Raw genomic sequence first — 13,566 nt, 5'->3', positions numbered from 1 at the left:
CAAATGCCTTCAGAGGCTGCCAGAGACCCGGGGTCCTCCAGGCTGGCACCACTGTCACCCTACCCTGGCATGTCCTGGGACCTCAGCTGGCTGCTCTCCTGCCTTGACAGCTGCCATGTGGCATGAGAGGAGTGCAGAGGCTGGGACACAGTCTCACAAAGGAGTGGGAAACCAGTTCTACACCTGGATCTGCAGTAGGAAAGGCACATTTGAGGCACTGATGCAAAGTTTGGTTTGGAGAGCATCAGCAGGCTGCTGGGAGCAACCTGGATCTTGCCCCTTGCACCTGAAATTCCTGAACAAACAGCTCCAAGGCAAAGGAGGGATGTGTAAAATACCACCGGCTTCACCCAGCTACACACCCCAGCACACAAAAGCTGACTTGCCTTTTGAGCAAAGCCAATGCTGCTTGTGAGCAGCCTCTCTTTTTCCACAAACCAGCTGTGACCCACAAAAGGTAAGACAAGGTGTCATCCTCTCTGCTCGCTCATCCCACTGCCTCCCCATCTCATCCTCATCATTGGCATCCCCAATGCCATTAACATCATTGCTAAACAGGGTGCCACCTGCTCTGGGATGTGCACACACAGCTGGTTGCATGAATGCCACCCCTGTCACCACCATGAACGAGCCACATCTCCTTTTCCCTCTGACTCCATCCCCCCATTGCAACCTTGCTGCAGGCAGCATGAGGCTTGGAGGTGAAGCTGCTGTGTTGAGTAATTAGCCTTTCTTCAACACAGGACTGGCCACCACCAACACAGCCCCCCTCAGAGATGGCAGCACCAGCTTGCACACCCCTGGGACTCCTAATGGAATGCTAAGGCAGATCAGGGACCCACAACCACCAGATGCTGGAAGGAGGGACAGAGGTGGGGGTGAAGGGAAGGATCTATTTAAGTAGGACTCTCAAATGCCTCGGAGTCCAGCCACAGCAAATGGTGCTGAGACCCAGATCCTCCCTCCTGCAGGCAACTGCATCAAGAGATCCAAAGCCCCATGCTGAGCCAAACCCTGAGGAATGGCAGCAAACCTGTGCTCTCCTCCAGCAGTGCCAGGTGTCCCTGTGCCTCTCCCTCATCCAGCTGCAACCCCTTGATGGTTCCCTGAAAATCCTCCACACGTGACCCAGCTCTGGTGTCCCAGATGTGGGAGGTCCTGGCTCATACCAGTGAGGAAAAGGGGTGAGGAGCGAGCAGAGAGGACAAGCCATGTAGAAGAAAATAAGTGCTGCACCCCAGATCTCCCTCTGTGGGTGCAACCACTTCTTCCCTACTCCAGATTTCCAAAATCAGCTTAGAAAGGGAAATGCCCAGCAAAAGGCTTTGCTGTTTGGGGTCATGTTGAGCTTCACCATGATGGTTCCTGCATCTGCAGCAGCCATGCAGACCTCTCTTCCTCTCGTGGGTGGTCTCTTCCATGAGTGCTGCCAGGACCTCCGAGTGCAGGTAACTCACCATGAGTCTCCTATTTCCTCTGCCTTTTCTCTCCTGATTGCAAGACTACCTTCCTTCATGTCCCCCAGGCCAGCTGCACTCCCAGCACAGCACAGAGGGGACCCACCTGCCCTGCCCAGGGCTGGCTCCTGCCCAGTTCCAACTCTGCCTCCAGGAAGGGGCTGTGAAAACACCAAATCAGCCTGTGCAAAAGCAGCAAAATCCCTCCCATGCTCCCTATGCATCTCCTCTCCCATGTCCTCTTTCTGTAGGGAAGTCCCTGCCACAATCCCAGACTGATGGGAAGAGCTGCTTTTCTTCTGCCCTAGAGGAAACCCAGGAGCATAATTTTTTCCCAGCAAGGTGTGCTTTCAAAACAAGCCTCAGGAGGACAGCTGTGGTGGTACCTATTGCAGCCTGGGCATCATCTCGTTGAGATCTTGGGCATGTGAATACACTGTGTGCCTGGGGAGCTGTCAGCTCTCAAGGGAGGCATGGCAGGAGGCATCTGATTCAAAGCCAAAAGCGTGACTCTCAGATGCTGCTGGGCTTCAGAGCAGGCACAAGGGCTTCATGGTTGGGACATTCAGGGCTTATACCTTCAGGGAATGCCATGTCTTGAAGCTTCAGGACTTAAGCCTTCAGTGGTCACCAGAGAGCAAGGAAGGGTTTTGGGAAGATAGCCTTGGTACAGCTAAGGGAAAATGTTTTCCCACCATGCAAAGTAACATGCAGTAGGTCTTTCCTTACAGCAAGATCCATGTGATTTCAGCTGCCTGGAAAGACCTGATGACTATGAGATACATCTGGTTGCATCCCTTTCACCAGTGGATTGCATCCCTTCCACCTTGATTCAATGAGCAGTGCAACAAAAAGCAGGACCTTGCTCCCATCATGCCCTGCTGCCTCCTGTTTCCCAGCCATAAGTCCTTGCACGCATGCTTCCTTCTCCTTTCTCCAAGTCCCAGAAAACCCTCCATAACTAAAATCCTCCTTTGACCACCACCTCCTCCCTGGCAGGGACGGGCTTCTGCAGAGCTCGCTGCCAGTGCATAGTTCTCAGTGTTATCATAGCCAGAAAGAAGTAACCTTGTACCACATTTAACATGCATCTCCCAGAGGAAGCATCTGCAAATCACAGAAAATTTGTGGCCTGCACCCATAAAACCCCAACACTTAACAACAGACACACCTTGAGTTACAGTGGTGGCACCCCCAGCAACGTTACCTCAGCCCTCCCCGTTCCTCCCCAGTCATTTCATTATTATTAATGTCACTACAATAAATACCAGAACAAAACTGATAGCATTTGGCCACGTATCTTAAAGCTTTTTCCCACTCCTCCCTGAGTCCGTGTCTTTGCAGCCTTGGTTTCCATCCCCATCAGTCATCAGAGGAGCCTTTAGGGACAAACCGTTTGACTATGTGACCAGCCAGGTAGTAAAAGCCATGCAGGACTGCAGCTGTGGCATCGATGACTAGTGAGAAGGTGCCTCCAATCCCAGCAGCCATGTCTTTTAGGACAGAGGGAATGGCACAGATGGAGTGGTAAGGGAAAGCAACGAGGTGAAGGGCAAACCCCAAGGGGATGCACAGGATCCGGTAGGTGAGGAATACCACATCTTGAACAATTTGCAGGAAGCCCAGGCAGATGTTGACGATGACCCTCCCCAGATCATAGGGGATGCTGATGAGCACCATGCTGATGGCTTTAAGGTAGGACACCACCCCGCTGCACAGGCTGTAGACTCCATCCAGAACTGTACCACCAACCCGCTTGATAACAAGCCACAGAAAATAAAATGCAAATTTCACCAGCTCCACAAAGACGTAGATGAGGAGTTCCAGAAGTTTGATGAAAGGTGTAGCAATGATGCCAGCCAGTCTTCTCACCAAGCCACTGCCTTTGGCCTCCTGGTTGTCACTACTTCCTACTTGCTCTCTGGAACGGATCTGACTGACAGCTTGCAGTATTGCTTCTGTTTTCCCCTGGCTTTGGTTGTCTTTCCCACAGTTGCCCTTGAACAGATGAACTCCTGCTAGAAGCTGCTTCTCCAGCTCTCTCACCGTGAGGTCCACCAAGCTGTTTTCATCATTCATTTTTTTCACTAGTCCCAGGGACCATCCATCTGGAGCATTACAGCAGGCTGCCAGCCAGAGGGTCTCTGGCACTGACACCTTCCCTTTAACTCGGACACTGGAAGGAATTGCACCTGCAAGGAGATACAGGTGGTCCTTCTTGGAGCAGTGAGGGACCAGAGCTTCCTCAACTACCGTCCCAATGTCTCTGTGCCAGCTTTTGCTCAGAGACAGGCTCAGAGGGACGGCGTTTGTGAGAGTGTAAGTGGCCATCTGGAAATCCTTCTCATTGAGCGAGCTGGGATTGAGCAGCCCTCTCTCATAACCAGAGTCCATGTAGTCTGAGGTCAGGGCTTGATTTACACCAAGGTTGGCCACAGTGCCAGCGATATCAGCTTCATGCACCATCTCATGTAGGTCATTTTCTGGATCATCTATCTGAAATCACAATGAAGAGGAGAGTTACTGGATGCAATTTGCCTTCCTAAAAAGCAATGTGTAAAATGGACCTCAAAGTATATTCTCCATTGTAACTGGTACTACACACTGTGCCTCAGACCACATCCTGCATTCGGTCCTTTTCTTCCTTGCAGCACTTCAGAGAAGCATATGATCTACTTAGCTGCCCTGCCAAGGGCATTGCTTTAGGCTGCAAAGGATTCTTGCTGCTCTCCAGTTCAATCTGCAGCACAACACAGCCACCAGAATCTGACCAGCCATCCTGCACCAAGCTGCTAACTTGTGGGGTTTTTTCTAGAATAAATTTTTAAGACCAATACATGGCTTGATTTAGGGCTACGTTCTCACCTCCTGTGGTGGTTGTACCCCCAGTTCATTTAAGCACCTACCATGGCACCTTAATTCAGTCCTCTGAACTATTGCATCCAAGCCATGAAAAAAACCCAACATAGAATCATATGATGGTTTGCGTTGGAAGGGACCTAGAAGATCATCTAGTTCCAACCCCTTCTCTATGGGCAGAGACACATCCCACTAGACCAGGTTGCTCCAAGCCCCATCCAACCTGACCTTGAGCACCTCCAGGGAGGGGGTTTCCATGACCTCCCTGGGCAATCTGTTCCAGTGCCTCACCACTCTAAGAGTGAGTAAATTCTTCCTAACATCTAACCTAAATCTCCCCTCTTCCAGTTTAAAACCATTACCCCTCACATCACTACTCACCCTAATAAAAAGCCCCTCTCCAACTTCCCTGTAGCCCCTCTCCAGCTTCCCTGTAGCCCCTTCAGGCACTGGAAGGTGCTATAAGGTCTCCCCAGAGCCTTCTCTTCTCCAGGCTGAACACCCCAACCTCCCCAGATCATAGGGGATGCTGATGAGCACCATGCTGATGGCTTTAAGGTAGGACACCACCCCGCTGCACAGGCTGTAGACTCCATCCAGAACTGTACCACCAACCCGCTTGATAACAAGCCACAGAAAATAAAATGCAAATTTCACCAGCTCCACAAAGACGTAGATGAGGAGTTCCAGAAGTTTGATGAAAGGTGTAGCAATGATGCCAGCCAGTCTTCTCACCAAGCCACTGCCTTTGGCCTCCTGGTTGTCACTACTTCCTACTTGCTCTCTGGAACGGATCTGACTGACAGCTTGCAGTATTGCTTCTGTTTTCCCCTGGCTTTGGTTGTCTTTCCCACAGTTGCCCTTGAACAGATGAACTCCTGCTAGAAGCTGCTTCTCCAGCTCTCTCACCGTGAGGTCCACCAAGCTGTTTTCATCATTCATTTTTTTCACTAGTCCCAGGGACCATCCATCTGGAGCATTACAGCAGGCTGCCAGCCAGAGGGTCTCTGGCACTGACACCTTCCCTTTAACTCGGACACTGGAAGGAATTGCACCTGCAAGGAGATACAGGTGGTCCTTCTTGGAGCAGTGAGGGACCAGAGCTTCCTCAACTACCGTCCCAATGTCTCTGTGCCAGCTTTTGCTCAGAGACAGGCTCAGAGGGACGGCGTTTGTGAGAGTGTAAGTGGCCATCTGGAAATCCTTCTCATTGAGCGAGCTGGGATTGAGCAGCCCTCTCTCATAACCAGAGTCCACGTAGTCTGAGGTCAGGGCTTGATTTGCACCAAGGTTGGCCACAGTGCCAGCGATATCAGCTTCATGCACCATCTCATGTAGGTCATTTTCTGGATCATCTATCTGAAATCACAATGAAGAGGAGAGTTACTGGATGCAATTTGCCTTCCTAAAAAGCAATGTGTAAAATGGACCTCAAAGTATATTCTCCATTGTAACTGGTACTACACACTGTGCCTCAGACCACATCCTGCATTCGGTCCTTTTCTTCCTTGCAGCACTTCAGAGAAGCATATGATCTACTTAGCTGCCCTGCCAAGGGCATTGCTTTAGGCTGCAAAGGATTCTTGCTGCTCTCCAGTTCAATCTGCAGCACAACACAGCCACCAGAATCTGACCAGCCATCCTGCACCAAGCTGCTAACTTGTGGGGTTTTTTCTAGAATAAATTTTTAAGACCAATACATGGCTTGATTTAGGGCTACGTTCTCACCTCCTGTGGTGGTTGTACCCCCAGTTCATTTAAGCACCTACCATGGCACCTTAATTCAGTCCTCTGAACTATTGCATCCAAGCCATGAAAAAAACCCAACATAGAATCATATGATGGTTTGCGTTGGAAGGGACCTAGAAGATCATCTAGTTCCAACCCCTTCTCTATGGGCAGAGACACATCCCACTAGACCAGGTTGCTCCAAGCCCCATCCAACCTGACCTTGAGCACCTCCAGGGAGGGGGTTTCCATGACCTCCCTGGGCAATCTGTTCCAGTGCCTCACCACTCTAAGAGTGAGTAAATTCTTCCTAACATCTAACCTAAATCTCCCCTCTTCCAGTTTAAAACCATTACCCCTCACATCACTACTCACCCTAATAAAAAGCCCCTCTCCAACTTCCCTGTAGCCCCTCTCCAGCTTCCCTGTAGCCCCTTCAGGCACTGGAAGGTGCTATAAGGTCTCCCCAGAGCCTTCTCTTCTCCAGGCTGAACACCCCAACTCTCTCAGCCTGTCTCCATAGCAGAGGTGCTCCAGCCCTCTGATCATCTTTGTGGCCCTTCTCTGGACTCATTCCAAGAGCTCTATGTCCTTCCTGTATTGTGGGCTCCAGAACTGGACACAGTACTCCAGGTGGGGTAAGCATATATAAGGTATATAAAGCACTAGCAAAGGCATTTACCTCTGCACACTTACACTGCTTGTGTAAAAAGTCAGAATGAAGCCAAGCACCATGGCAGGTGACCTGAACCTCCCTGCCTTGGACACAGACACAGCAATGAGCTGCTGGGGCTTTCTCAGGGCTTGTCATTAGTAGTCTGAACCTCACCCTTAATGACTACCCACCTCCTGGTGTAACATGGGCAAGGACACTATCACCACAGGTCCTTGATGGAATCTGTGCTACATACTTGTGTCTGCCTGTGCTGCCGAGCTGGAGGCAGTAATTGCTGCAGCAGGAATTCATCCTGGAGCTGCACACAGAGCCAGGCATGGGGAGGTAATGAGCAGTGGGAGCAGCAGCACTAAATGCCAGGGTCTGCTCAGGGATTTCTCAGGTGTCCACAGCTCTGCCTGTCCCTTAGTCACATCTATTGGCACTGCCTGCAGCTGCTCCAGGGGGATGTGCCAGATAGATTGTAATTGTTTCCCCAGATTAGAGGGTGAGCATGTTGGTAGAAGCTCAGGGGTGGCAGACAGTGTCTAGCAGTCATGGCCTCCTCTGGTTTCTGTTTCAGAGGCCGTGGACCTCAGCTCCCAGCACTGTGCTGGCACAACTACACACCCTGTCTTTGCTCCTGGCCTATGGATTGTTTACTGCACCATGGGATATGTACTTTGGAGACATCTATGGCAAACAATTAATTTTCTACCTTGAATCACTTCCCAGTCACCCTTCCTCTTCCCTCGGCTGTCCTGCTAAGCACTTGGACAGATGTCCACTCACGTCCTTGCAACCATATCCAGAGTTTGCATCCCTTAGTGCCGTGGCAGCTCCTGGCAGCTCTGTGCCAGCCTGTGCTGACAGGCAGGGGGAGGAGATACCACCAGCGACTGCCAGCAGCAGCTGTGCATCCCCCGGCCATGGGACCGAGCACAGCCACCAGCCAGCCCTGCCGTCCAGGCTCCCTCAGCACCACGGCTGCCCACGGTGCCAAGGGCAGCCCTGCAGGGGCTGCACTGCCCCCCCTCCTGCTAGGAGGGTTCTTGCGCTTTGCTTGGAAGCAGCTGGTGCTTATTGCTTCAGGACTGGAACGATCGCAGGGAGCCCTACGTGCTGAAGCACAAGTCATAGCTTTTTCTAAATGCATCCTTTAAAAAAAGACTTATCCTGCATCGTTGCTGCCTTATTCTGCTCCTCTTGCTCAAACTCACAGGCTGCAGGTCGCTGATGAGGCCAGACATTTTATGTTCCACAAAACCACTGTCCCTTTCCTGTCTCCCCAAACCATTCTCCCTGTTCTGATGAGGTGACACTGTTGTGCCAGGGGACAAAGGATGCACTCGGTACATTTAACCCCACGGCACAGGTAAGGAGGGAGTAGGCCTGGGTGTGAGGCTGTGCCTGGGAACTGCCCCTCATGCTATGGCCCTTGTGAGCCTGACACCCTTGCAGAGATGCCCATGGCAGCACTGCAGCCCTTTTCCTGCTTCAGGACCCTTCTGCCTTCTTGACAAGTGAAGGGGAATGTTGCAGGAGGGCTGAGGTTCTGTACCACAAGAGCACACAGGACCAAGACAGGTCAGCTCTGCCTCCTGGCAGACACTCCCAGCCTACGTGAAGCAGATGGTATAGAGTTAATTGTCTCTGTTTAGGAGCTGACACATGCAAAGCTTGAGGTGCCTATCAAGAAAATATGTCTGGTTACCTGTTGAGCTGCAGGCTTTTGCACATACCACTGGGATTGTTTAGGTGCAATTAAAAAAGCCCATGATAAAAATGTGGCTGTGTGCTGTTCCTGCGTAAGGTTCTGACATCACCAAGGTATGCTTGTAATAACTCATGTTATGGTTTGTAATAACTCGTGTGTAGCTGCGGTTTTCATGTCTCCTCCAGCTCAGCCCCAAAGGCAGGCTGTCTCCAGCACTGCATCTTGCCAGATACCTTTCCTCACTGCTTCAAACAGCTTTTCATTTGTGTCACTGCCAAAGCCTATCTGCATCCATGGAGTCAGCCATCAAGCCACCTGTCCAAATAACCTGGAACAGCTAAGGGCAAGATGCAAGCAGACAGGTAAATATCTCATTCATAGGATGGGGATTTAAAGATGAATTATGCATCTGAACACCTGTATGGATGTGAGCACCTAACAATACTGGTGTGCTTCATTAAGGGAGGGTTGCAGTCTCACAGAAGGGGCAGAGGGGGATTGAAAGCAACACACTGGCATTAGGGCAGGCAGCTTCCATCAAGTTTGGTCATTTAACAAGGCTGGACACTGCTACCTCCCACTTTCCCCACCATTGTACTGAGGATCCAGGTGAACATCAGCATCCCCCTCCCCTCACTGCTGCCTCAGGCAAGCTTACACCTTTGATTGCAGTGGAAATATTTCATCTAACCTTAGTGTGGGACTCGTTTGTCAGGGAGCAGGCACAGTACCTCTTACATCAAGGTTTCTGTTGTAGGACATTCACATGGGTGGCTCCAGAAATACCTGTTTATCTTGACTGTTTACCAAGAGAGATGGCAAGAGGAGCTCAGAGGTACTATAGGTGGGTGATGCCAGTCCCACCCTGGTCATCTGGCTGGTGGTAGTCATCTACCAAACAAAAACACAAGCTGATTCTTCCAGCCCTTCATACATTAGGGTAGAAAAAGAACCTCCAGAGTCTTCAATCTCCTTCCAAGCTACAGAAAGATTCAAAACCATAGATTTTCATACAACCAAACTGAGACGAGGGGAAAGCCACCTAAGTGTCTTGCTCTTAGCCCCTAGGAGATCTGTGACAAAGCAAGTTTTCAGACCTGAGCCATCAGGAATCTGCTCATCAGTCTACCCTTCCTGCTCTCTAATTTTTCATTAATTGCTGAATTAATTTGCTGTTTCCAGCTGCCAATTGGTGGTGGGTGGCACTGACATTCCTTGCACTTCTCACCCAGTTACTGCCTCTGCACTACATTTGACATTTGTTTCCCAGGCAGACATTCCTGAGGAGGTAGGCATGGAGGGAGTGAGACAATGCCCTCACCACTTACATCATTACCCCAAAAAAGGCATGTGACAGCCCCGAAGCCCTCATGAGAGTGTTTAGAGTGTTTTTATAGTGATTTCTTTCTGCTTCCTGTGTTTCTGCATCTTCATGTGCATGTACACAGGCATAAGCACATGCCACTGTGAAACTGAGCCTGCTCATACCCAGCTATCCCTCTCTTGACAAGGAAATTACCCAGAAACGAGGCAACATAACCACTTGGGCTATGCTGCAGAGCAGGTGCTACTGTGGGTTCTCCTAAGCAGCCATCTGATCTTTCCTAAGCATCTGACACGACTTTGACAGAAACACACATCAGGGGTGTGAAATCTTTTTCCCCACCTTCTCCTCCCAGATCCAGCCTGGCAGTGGCTGAGAGGGTGTACATGCTTATTTTTTGAGTTATAGGAATTTTTCATAGTCCTGATTTCTTCCCCCTACAAATTCTTCCACCATATTTTTTTTTCCCCTGGTATTTCCTCTCTCAGAGTGATGTTGCTCCAGTGCAACTAAAGGAAACACCTGGCCAATTACTTCTGGTGCTGCAGTAGATTTTGGTGGCAGAAGACACAGGGTTTGGGACACAGGGTTTAGGTAATGCTGACAAGGATGATGACACCCAGTCTCCTGAGCTGGAAAATGAGGAGGTGGAGAAGTATGAGACATGGACTTCCCTAAGGCCTTTGACACTGTCTCCCACTGCATTCTGATGATAAAACTGGCTGCTCATGGCCTGGATGGGCATCTGCTCTGCTGGGTAAAACACTGGCTGGATGGCTGGGCCCAGAGAGTGGTGGGGAATGGAGCTAAATCCAGCTGGTGGCCAGTCACAAGTGGGGTTCCTCAGGGCTCAGTGTTGGCAACACTTCTTTTGAGTATCTTTATCAATGATCTTAATGAGGAGATAGAATGCACCCTCAGTGAGTTTGCAGATGACACCAAGTTGGGAGGGAGTGTTGATCTGCCTGAGGGTAGGGAGGCTCTACAAAGAGACTTGAGCAGACCAGATTGATGGGCTGAGGTCAACTGTGTGAAGTTCAACGAGGCCAAGTGCTGGGTCCTGCACTTTGGCCACAACCCCAAGCAACGCTACAGGCTGGGGTAAGAGTGGCTAGAGAGCTCTCCAGCAGAAAGGGACCTGGGGGTTCTGATTGCTAGGCCACTGATCAAGAGCCAGAAGTGTGCCCAGGGGTTCATGAAGGCCAAAGGCATCCTGGCCTGGATTAGAAATAGTGTGGCAAGCAGGACCAGGGAGGTGATTGTCCCTCTGTACTTGGCATTGGTGAGGCTACACCTCAAGTGCTGTGTCCAGTTTTGGGCACCTCAATACAAGAAGGACACTGAAGTACTGGAGACTGTCCAGTGAAGCTGGTGAAGATTTGAGAACAAGTCTTTTATGTAGAGGCTGAAAGAATTAGGGCTATTTACTCTGAAGAAAAGGAGGCTGAGGGGAGGCCTCATTGCCATCTACAACTATCTGAAAGGCGCCTGTAAAGAGGTAGGCACTGGTCTCTTCTCACAAGTAACTGGTGATAGATCAAGAGAAAATCACCTCAAGCTGTGCCAGGGGAGGTTTATACTAGACATGAGGAAGAACTTTTTCACTGAAAGGGTTGTCAGGCATTAAGACAGGCTGCCCAGGGAGGTGGTTGAGTCACCATCCCTGGATGTGTTTAAAAGCTCTTTGGATGTGGCGCTTGGGGATGTGGCCCAGTGCTGGACTTGGTAGAGTAGGGTTAATGGTTGGACTTGATGATCTTGAAGGTCTTTTCCAACCTAAGTGATTCTATGATTGTATGGCAAGGTGAGGGGTAAACAGGGATGGAGCAGGGAGGGCAGGGGTGCCAGATGGAGGGGGGTGCTGGAGAACCAAAGCTGATGTGTTGGAGCTGCCCACTGCTGCATGGCAGGAAAGGCTTTCAAGGCTATCTGGGCAGGTCTGGTAAGACAGACCACAAAGAGCAGGAGGACATAAGGGGCCTAGAGGTGAGGAAGAGTGTCAGTGGCTCAGGCATATTGGAAAGGATCTCATCTCTGCTGCTCTGCCTCACTGTCTCCACGGCACTGACCAAAGAAGCTTGCCTAGGTCCTCTTTGTGCTTTAAAAATTAATCACCCTTCCTTAACTTCATAATGGCAGAGTCTGCAAAAAGCTTCCCCTTATTTTAAAAGGGCAAGCAGACGCCTCCCACAGCCATCTGTGAAGTGGAAAGAGAGATCAAAAGGTCCTTGGGAACTCCTGCAACTCAAAACTCAGCCCAGAGAGCTGGGAGGAAGTCCAAGGTGAAGACAGGGATGTAGAATCTCCTGTCTTCACTGTCTGTGACCTCATGGCCTTAGTATCTCATCACCACACATGAGGAAAATTAGCAAGGCAGCCATTCTCCTGGGTGAGGAGTGAGCCTTGATTCTGGCAATGTCCAGCTCCCAACATGCTGCTCTGATACTGCAGCAGTTCCTGCTCTGATGAGGCAGCCCTGCACACTGCCAGCCTTCCTGAGCACAATAGATGGGGGTAGCTTGATGTTTGCTACAAAAGTCCCCATCATGGCTGATGAAAAACCTGAAACAGGGCAAAAAGAGGGGCTGGGGGGGAAGAAAAAAAGAAAAAAAAAGAAAAAAAAAAAAAAAAAAAGGAGAGGTAAACCAAACCATACAAGTTGTCTGAGTGCACCAGCAATTTTTTAAGGATTTCCTTTAAATTTAGCAACCTGAAGGACTTACTTAAACATGCCAAGTGTCAGGGGAGACAAAAAACACTGAGGCTCTGGGGAAATTCATTTTATCCTGCACATTTCTGACCCAACTGCAGCCTGCATGCTCCAGGACATGTTAATTCATTTCCCTATAGGACCACATCCCTACAGGAACACAGGGACAAAACAAAAAGCTGCAGCATCAACTTGGTGAGCCGTGAATGGATGTTTTATCCCTGTGCAGTGAAGCCAAAGAGCCCTTATCAACACTGCGATCGTGCTGGCAGCAGAACAAACTTCAACTTGACCCTGTGATGTTTAACCCTGGTACCCACCCGCGGTGCTCCCTGCCCGTGAGAGCTGCCTGGGCAGGGCAGGCACATCAGCTGCTGCCCAAGATGACTTTACAAGACCTCCCCTCCCAGCTCTCATTAAAAGCCCTGTGGGACAAGGAACTACTTGTTTGCTCAGTTCCAAGCACAAAAATAAGTTCTGCTTCTGCTAAATTAATATCAAACCAAGTTCAAGAAGCAGAGCTCCTGCCTCCTCTGCAAAATCCCATCCCCAGCTGCACCCCAGAGGAAATGTTCCCCAGGAACACTTGCCTTACAGCAAAGGAAAAGCTGACTTACCTGTGGTTCCACCAGCCAGTTCTCCTCCTTGCTTTGGGCTGGCTTTGTATACTTAAAAGCTGAATAAAGAGGGATTTTGTCCTTAGTACTGTAGAGGGTTGCAAAGCGAGGCTCTTTGTTGTATTCCTGACAGATTTTCACGTGGAAAGGCTCCGTAAATCCTTCGGGTGGGACTTGTCCAGGGAAGAACACATTACACTCGGCAAAACCAGGTTCATCCTCTCCAACAACTCTGCCCTGGGAAAAGCCTGGGAAAACCGAGGCGCAAAGCAGCAGAAACACGACCGACGTCTCCATGGCCCCGCTCCCCGGAGCCGGGGGAAGCCCCGTCCGCCTCCTCTGGGTACGGCACAGGACCTGTGCTCTGAGTCCATGCAGCAGCCCGCCCAGAAAGCGTCTGGAATTCGGGTGCAGCGTGCGAGGGAAATGAAACACGCAACCGCAGCCGAGCCCTGCGGGGAGCGGGCGCGTCCCGCGGGGAACACGCGCGGGGAATGCC

General features: G+C 50.5%; 2 protein-coding genes across 2 annotated transcripts; both read right to left on the bottom strand.

The window, feature by feature from the left end:
- Window positions 1-2,819: 2,819 nt before the first annotated feature.
- On the bottom strand, window positions 2,820-4,155 carry LOC104389516 (endonuclease domain-containing 1 protein-like). The gene is made up of 2 exons (XM_009998515.1): window positions 4,075-4,155; window positions 2,820-3,953 (listed from the first exon to the last, which is right to left on the bottom strand). Exons 1-2 carry the CDS (start codon window positions 4,153-4,155, stop codon window positions 2,820-2,822), a joined length of 1,215 nt encoding a protein of 404 aa, XP_009996817.1.
- A 94-nt stretch (window positions 4,156-4,249) lies between these two features.
- Window positions 4,250-13,491, bottom strand: LOC104389515 (endonuclease domain-containing 1 protein-like). Its single transcript, XM_009998514.1, has 3 exons — window positions 13,068-13,491; window positions 4,825-5,675; window positions 4,250-4,268 (listed from the first exon to the last, which is right to left on the bottom strand). The coding sequence occupies exons 1-3, from the start codon at window positions 13,362-13,364 to the stop codon at window positions 4,250-4,252; spliced, it is 1,167 nt and encodes a 388-aa protein (XP_009996816.1). The 5' UTR covers window positions 13,365-13,491.
- Window positions 13,492-13,566: the final 75 nt, after the last annotated feature.

Source organism: Chaetura pelagica, unplaced genomic scaffold, assembly GCF_000747805.2.
Source record: "Chaetura pelagica isolate M959 unplaced genomic scaffold, ChaPel_1.0 scaffold285, whole genome shotgun sequence".
Taxonomy (NCBI): Eukaryota; Metazoa; Chordata; class Aves; order Apodiformes; family Apodidae; genus Chaetura; species Chaetura pelagica.
Note: the sequence above shows the minus strand (reverse complement) of the source record. Positions and strands in the feature narration are given on the sequence as shown.

Bases quoted from the DNA above. Each gene is read 5' to 3' on its own strand.
- LOC104389515 (XM_009998514.1), bottom strand. From the start codon at position 13,364: ATGGAGACGTCGGTCGTGTTTCTGCTGCTTTGCGCCTCGGTTTTCCCA. The intron at 5,676-13,067 runs GTAAGTCAGCTT...TTGTGATTTCAG, and splicing joins ACTGGCTGGTGGAACCACAG to ATAGATGATCCAGAAAATGA.
- LOC104389516 (XM_009998515.1), bottom strand. From the start codon at position 4,155: ATGCCCTTGGCAGGGCAGCTAAGTAGATCATATGCTTCTCTGAAGTGC. The intron at 3,954-4,074 runs GTCTGAGGCACA...TTGTGATTTCAG, and splicing joins AGGACCGAATGCAGGATGTG to ATAGATGATCCAGAAAATGA.